The 7,751-nt window shown below is 35.7% G+C and overlaps 1 protein-coding gene across 1 annotated transcript; it reads right to left on the bottom strand.

Annotated features, from left to right (window-relative positions):
* Positions 1-7,245, bottom strand: LOC140888258 (T-complex protein 1 subunit gamma). Its single transcript, XM_073295946.1, has 13 exons — positions 7,089-7,245; positions 6,478-6,539; positions 5,582-5,654; positions 5,371-5,438; positions 5,044-5,113; positions 4,495-4,563; positions 4,335-4,406; positions 3,628-3,701; positions 1,634-2,296; positions 1,437-1,562; positions 650-754; positions 490-564; positions 1-398 (listed from the first exon to the last, which is right to left on the bottom strand). The coding sequence occupies exons 1-13, from the start codon at positions 7,111-7,113 to the stop codon at positions 207-209; spliced, it is 1,674 nt and encodes a 557-aa protein (XP_073152047.1). The 5' UTR covers positions 7,114-7,245; the 3' UTR covers positions 1-206.
* Between the last annotated feature and the right edge of the window lie 506 nt (positions 7,246-7,751).

Below are 7,751 nucleotides of genomic sequence, written 5' to 3'. Positions count from 1 at the left end.
TGGTCAAAATTCCATCAAGAAATGGAATAAAGCCCCCCAAAATCTTTTGGATTCAAATAAACCACAAACCAAACCAAACCAAACCAAAAAAAAAAAAAAAAAAAAAAAACCTTGATAAAGGGCCGAAAGAATTAAAATCCACTTGCAACCAACACCAGTTGATAACAAAACACAGAATCCCCTACACGCTAAGCTGGCATTTACTCTCACTCAGGAATCATCTGCTCATTATCCGCATCACCCTCTTCCTCGATTTTCGGCTTTGATGGAGCCTGGCCAGCTCCTGGAGCCTGCTTCTTCTTGATCCCACTAACTATGTCGTCGATTCTCAAAAGCATGCAAGCGGCTTCAATGGCTGTCTTGAATGCTTGTGCCTTCACAGTGTAGGAATCCCATATCTAACATACAGTATACCATCAAAATGAATTTACAATTGGAAAATATTTGATAAAATGAACATCAAGGGAAGGTTATTCTCAAAATTCACACCTTCCGCTCTTTCATATCAGCAACATCACCAGTATTTCCATCTATTCCAATCCACGCATTCTCACCATTTGCATGCTAAAAGGATAAAAACAAATAAATAACAAACATACGAATAGCTTCTTCCCAGATTCGAGAATGCAGGATATGAAGGAAATTTCACCTTTCCTTGTAAGGCAGTCATAGTCCTAATCACATTGACACCACAGTTCTGAGCCAAAGTTCTTGGAATAGCCTCAAAAGCTACTGCTGCTGCTTCATAAGGCCACTGTTCATAATGATGTATAAAACTAGATTTTAAATTTCTGTAATTAAGATAAGGTAAAGATGCACAGTTAGCTGCAAAGCATGCTTCATCATGCAAACATAAGATTGAGAGAGATGCTAATCTTGATCGTCAATGCAGTGGGTTCGTATACACAGAGAATTCCCACTATCATTTGATTGTTTTGAGTGAACCAATAGCACAAATATTGTAATCACAAATAAAAAATATTACAACAGAATTTCAAATCCCGATAGGAATTAGTTGGTTATTTTAAAACAATAATTACGAATATGAAGTTCATTTGACCATTTAGTAACTCACAATCAGATCTTGCAAGTCATTCGCAAAATTGAATTAAGAAAGAATACTTGGGGGGTTTATATCATCAATTACATGAACTAGTTGTTCATATGTATGAACTCGAAAAACATTCGAGCAGACCAACTTGTTTGCAATGCTTGTGAAAAACTTGTCTGTTATGCAGCCAAAACAAAGTTGAAAAATGATAATGTTCCAATCTAGTATAGAAGCGGAATCTGAAAAACCCATATCCATCCAGATGACATTTTATGTTATGAAGTTGATACATGCTCTTCAAATGGCCATAATCTAAGTTGAGGATTAACGACCGACAAAATTAACATAGACACAACCTGAGAAGTACAGGGAAGAAACTGATCACCTTTTCTATGCCTTCAATTGAAGAACTCTTTTGTTTTAACATAGCTGACACAGTCAGCTCCGTAGCACCTCCACCAGGAACAAGTTTTGGATTTTTAATTATATTTCTAGCTACAGACATAGCATCCTGTGTACAGTCATAGTTTAAATCAGAAAATCAACCATAGAATCACAATGGGCATAAAATCTGACAGATACCTGCAAATTTCTTTCCACTTCATTCAGAAGATCCTTGCTGGCACCCCTCAAAAGTACAGTGCATGCTTTTGGATTCATGCAGTCGACAATGAAGGCAAAGAACTCATCCCCAATTTTCCTCACCTCAAACAGTCCAGCACCAGTACCAACATCAGATTCTTGCAACTCATCAGGTCTATTAACAATAACTGCACCACATGCCTTGGCGATTCTGTTATTGTCAGTCTTTCTTAACCTTCGGATTGCACTGACACCAGCTTTGCTAAGATAATGGCAAGCCAGATCGCTGAGGCCCTTTTCAGTTATCACTAAATCTGGTTTGAACTTTAGTATCTGCACACATAGGCTCTCAATATACTCCTCTTCCATTTTAAGCAATACACTCCAATCTTCTTCCCTCAGCAATTCAGCATTGGTTTGGTTCTCGCCTTTCTTGTACTCAAGAGGGCAATCAAGTAGAATAATTCTAGGATTCAGTATTTTTCTTTTCATTTTTCCAGGAGCGACAACATCCTTGTTAATCATTACTCCTTTTAAAACATTTGAGTCCTCCAACTGACCACCAGGAACCTTCTCTACTTTGATGTACTTTTTTATATCCACCTCACGCAATCCTTCGCCAAGATCAACACCAACAATGGTTGTTGCATCAATTGCTAAGTCCTGAGCAGTTAGCATGGAACAACCCGATTACAATTCTGATAACCATGTAACCAACACCCCATGCATTCAAAAGCTTTGTAAAAATCTTCACAAAGTTGTAATTTCTATAATCAAGTTCCAATAATAAATGCAATTTAAACATAATTTTACTAGGGTCTAGGTTAGGGGACAATTTGATGCATACATATTGTTAGTGCTAGGAACCATGATACAAGATCAACCTGGCCTTCCGATGGAATAGTTCCAAACTACGCCCGATACAGTCCTACTTCAGTCTAGACCCATTACGTGGACCCTCTGCCCAATTTCTAACCAGCCTCCTACTTGGATTCTACTACTTTAAAATTATGTTTATGCTTTTCCGAACCCAGTCTCGGCAACAGTCACATTTACTATCAAAAGTGTGCTATCAAAATAGTGGTAGCAAATCACTATTTTTAACAGTTCTCCTGGAAATTATGCTATGGCGTTAAGCGTTATGTGGACCTATCCTTAAAGTAGGAACTAGTGATTATCATTCTACGTAAGGTAGCTAATAGCCTAATACATCATGGTATTACAAATTTTACCACCTTAAAATGGATTAAACTTGATCTTATGCAGATATTGCATAAGTTCATATATTTCACTTTCAGTTTAACTCTTGAACTTGCAGTTGTTTACAAATCCTTGTGACAAGCTTCTTTAAAAAATTAAGTTAAGCATTACCTAAAAAACTTGAACGGGCAGCTGCAATACATATAAAGATATCAAATAATGTTCGGAGCCCTCCTTTGAAAAATATAATAAAACTAATTAAACTATTTTTGAGTGTTTCTCAAAATTTACTAGATTGTCCACTAATTCGTTCTATGTAGACTAGTCACGAAACAAACATTCATTTTAACACACATAATTTTTTATTCTTTTTTAATAAACATAGTTTCATCAATGATAATAAGTTTAAATGTAAAATGTACAAACGGAGGATAAGACATCCTTCCAACCAAACTTACAGGAAAAGGGAAAACGAACGAACGAACAAAACATATCAAGAATCAATTTGGAAGCTCAATCTTGTCTTTGATAAATTATAATTATGCTTTCAACTTGGTATATGCCGCTTTTCAATTAATAATGAACCAAATAAAATTTCTGTAAGATCTTTGTTCAGGTATACTCAAAGAGTGACCTATATTTGATATTATCTCATAATTTCCTATCCATAGGCATGTCTAAATCATTATAAAAATAAACGTACAAATAGTGGAATGGAAATAAAAGGAGAGGACCAGAGGAACAGCCATATTGTTGTTGAAGGGTTGATAAATTGCAAATCATAAAATACTTACGGCGATTAAATCTCCAAATTGACTGGTAAACTTTGTGCCAATACAACTCTTAACAAGCCCTAACATAGTTGAGCCTGCCACGTGAAAAACATATCAGTATAAGAGCCAGAAGAACAAACAAAGGAAGAAAAACAGTAGTACTACCTAATCATTAGTTATATTGCTAAGTGATTCATTAAAACCTTTCAATTAGCCATCTTGAACCTAGCTTGGATTAAAACTTCAGCTTGTCTGATTCAAGGACGGGTGTTCATTGCTTGGTTAATTGACCCGGTGGAACAAAAGAATAAGTGAAAATTGAAATCAAACTAAAGAGTAGGTAAAGTATTGGATTATGATTTTCTAAAAATTAGGGATTCAGATTAGATTTGGTTCACCGAAACAAAATTAACAAGCTTACTATTTCCAATAGAAATACAGAATTATGCACGGTGTTATCACTCGTACATTGAAAAAAAAAACAAACAAACATCATATTTGCAAGAAACAAAGAAAACATATCCTGCTAATAGCATTTTAAGATAATATCTGAATGTAGTAGCCAATTCTAAAATTATAAATCAAAAGTTGGGTTCACAAAGTGTTGCCTCACTAAACATGCACACAACCAAAATACTCCGGTAAACGGACTTAACATACCACTAGAAAATAAACAATAGTCAAACATGAGGTACAGGATGCAAGGAAAAAAAAAGCAATAAACTTACGGTCATTGACATCTACAGTCAATGCAATTTTGTCAAGCACGGAAACAGCATCCTCTAGGGCTTTATTATATGCTGCAGCACAATGGAAGGGAACTTTAATCATCCACATACATAATCTCAAGAGCTGCAATATTGAATATTAAAGAGTAACTAATACTACCTCGACATATGACAGTGGGATGATAGTTCTTATCGATGAATGCTTCAGCAACATGGAGCATCTCACCGGCTACAATAAATAAATTACAGAAAATAAGTTAGTTAAAATAATAACGGAAAGCACAATAATCACATCAGAACAAAACGAGAACGTAAATCAATGCATTATAGTAAGTTAAAATTGAGTGAAGACTCTCATGTTAATCAATGAAAAATCCATGATCATTTATTCATAGTTGCCATAAACAAGAATTCTCTCAGCTATAAGCAACCACCATAAGAATGCTCATATGCATACGGCAGACAGTGATACACATCACACACACTTCACAAGAACATAGAAACAGTGCTCAGTCCGATAGCATGTCAAAATATATTCAGCAGTGCAAATTCATACACCCTACAACATGCACAAAAAATGCACATACACAGTATATCTGCAGCAAATGCACAACTATAATTCATCAGAAATTCAGAATGAAAATTGGCTCTCAAAACTTAAGAAAAATCGTGAGAAAATAAACTGAATAAAAGTAATATCAATCTATACCAAGGACAATGACAGATGTGGTTCCATCTCCTACCTCCTCATCCTGAGTCCGGCTTAGTTCAATCATTGACTGCAACCATTTAAAAAAGGCAGATCAGAGTGCAGTAAAGTGATACAAATTCAGCAAGGTGCTTGCTAGTCCACACCCAGATGAAAAATACTATCGGTTTCACAGTTACAAAACTCTGAAGGAACAACAAACCATCGACGAACTGTGTTATTATAGAAATAATGCAATTGTGAGCCATAGTTCTTAGATGTCTTTACGTAAGATCAAACAACGTAGTTGAACAACTTAAAACGTAAAGATTAACAAAGAAATAATGCCTTCGCTGCTGGGTGCGCAACGTCTAATTCACGAAGAATAGCATTGCCATCGTTTGTCACTACTATCCCTGTAATTATCAAAAAAAAGTATTAGCTAACAAAGAATGATGATTAGAGAAGTTCTTCAACAATCTCCAAGTGGGAAATATTCTTTTACAGAATCATGCTTGAACACTAAACATAGTTCATGTTAAATGAACAACAAAATCACCTCCTCCAGCATCAAGCAGCATTTTCAACATTGATCTTGGACCCATAGTGGTACGTATAATATCAGCAACAGCCTGTCAAGAGCAACCAAAAGAATAGTGGTTAACGAGCAATTGGACAAAATACATTTGGGAAATCATCGAGCAGGTTAAACCAAGACCCTCCCCTCCCCCAAGGAAACCGTGAGGTAATTTAAATGAGAATTTTATGCTCTACTGAGGCACTGAAGCAATGTGGTTATCCAAAACCCATTACATTCCGTAATGACCAATATTTTTCTGTTTCAATAACTTCCAGAATCCAGCCGTGGTGCAAGAAAAATAGTTATCATGATAAACTAATCAATTTGACCAATAATTGTCCTCGGCAATTTCTAATTGGATTGAAACTAATTGGTAAAATTTCCTACATAAGTCTTAAGTTGCAGGATGAACTAGCCTAAACTTTGCAGATATAATTCACTTTTAACTGGCATTGACTAGCTTAAAATCGCAGTCCTTCAGACCATGCACACTCTCTCAAAAGCAAACTTCCACTCATCTCACATGAAAATAAAGTTAAAGAATTAAAATGATAACAAAAACAATAAATAACCACCCAAACTCCTGAACATCACACCAATGGCTCTAACGGAAAGTGTTTCATGGTACATGTAGTAGAATGTCGTTATAACTACTTATCAGAATGTGGGGCTCCATTTAAAATTTAAATTGTCTGTTATGAAAACAATTTGCTACAGTAAGATACGAGAAGGAATGGCAAATTATCAGGTTAATTATACATTCATTGAGAAAATGTGGAGGATATAGTTCAGAGACTATGCAACCACATTTCCATTGAAGGCCTGAGTGAGTGAGTAAGAAGCTAGAAAAAACAACAAGAAGATAAGCAAACTACCTTGGATGCCTGGATATTGGCATGGTGCACCTTGCTTCCAGACTCCCGCTTCAATGAATCCTCTGTTCAACCAAACATTAAGATATCAGTCAAAACTACATTTATATCTATAAATTAAAAAGGACATATTTGAGTTCACATTTCTCTTTCCTATACAATATCAACTATCCAACATGTGGTTGGGCTCAAATGTGTGTAGGTTTTGTGGTAAAACTGGAATAAGTATTTCATTTCATGTAAATCTTCATTTGGGAATGAAACATAGTCCTTGGTCCATCAAAACTTCCCACAGACCAATTCCTAGACCTGATCAAAACATGAAAGGCCACGCATTTATAATAACGAAGCATTTAGTTCCCATAGCTTGTTGATATAGCCGATCCATGTTTAATAATATTCCAACCGCGGATGTTTTAGCAAAATGGACGCTTGGCAAATGTCAAAGGAGCAAATCTCAGCTCTAAAACCTCACAGTTAAGGTATACTATTGAAAATGAAGACATAAGTAGATTACCACAGTCGTAATGCCGAAATATGAGTGCTCAAAACTTGAGCTAACAGTGCAAAAATGTGAAGGAACATTCATGGAACTGGAAGAGAAAGAGACTTACTGAGGACGAGGACCGGAGCGTTCATCGTGGCCTCGATTTGGAATTGATCGCGGAAGAGCGGGGCGGCAGAGATTTGAAATATCAGTCGAAAACCCTTCGGGACCGTACGAGATTTTACAGTGAACCAGATGTTGGGACGGGTTATTGGCCATCCTTTTAACTTGGGCTTATGAAAATAGGCCTGATTAACCTTTGTCAAGGCTTCAAAAACAAATTGTTCTACAAAATTTTATTGTTTTTTTTAAAGGAAATCACATAGTTCATGTTGTTTTTGAGAAAGCAGGTAGATTACAAAACATCTGTAGCTCGAGACTAGTTGATTTTACCAATATAGAAAGATATATAGTTGGGCAAGTTGGGTTGGGGAAATCTGAAATGAGGCATCTATTTTCTAGTTGGGCTAGAGTTATAATAAAGCCCAATAGAAATAAAACAAAACAGTTAAAAATCAAAGGTTTAATAAGTTTTTTATATATATATTTTATTCATAAAAACCGGAACTGAACCGATTTAATCGATATTTTTCTAAAAAATAACCGATCAACCGAAAAAACGAATTTTCGATTTTTTTCGGTTCAATCGATTTTTTCGGTTTGACCGATATTTTGTCCACACCTATTTTTGGATCGTACCAGATTTCACAGGGAACCAGATGTTGGGTCG

This window comes from Henckelia pumila, chromosome 1 (assembly GCF_033568475.1).
Source record: "Henckelia pumila isolate YLH828 chromosome 1, ASM3356847v2, whole genome shotgun sequence".
Classification (NCBI taxonomy): Eukaryota; Viridiplantae; Streptophyta; class Magnoliopsida; order Lamiales; family Gesneriaceae; genus Henckelia; species Henckelia pumila.
This window is presented reverse-complemented; position numbering and strand designations above follow the sequence as displayed.

Coding starts and splice junctions, on each gene's coding strand:
- LOC140888258 (XM_073295946.1), bottom strand. CDS start 7,113: ATGAACGCTCCGGTCCTCGTCCTCA. Junction 6,540..7,088: donor CGCTCCGGTCCTCGTCCTCA/GTAAGTCTCTTT, acceptor TTGGTTGAACAG/AGGATTCATTGAAGCGGGAG. Junction 2,297..3,627: donor AATTTGGAGATTTAATCGCC/GTAAGTATTTTA, acceptor CTAACTGCTCAG/GACTTAGCAATTGATGCAAC.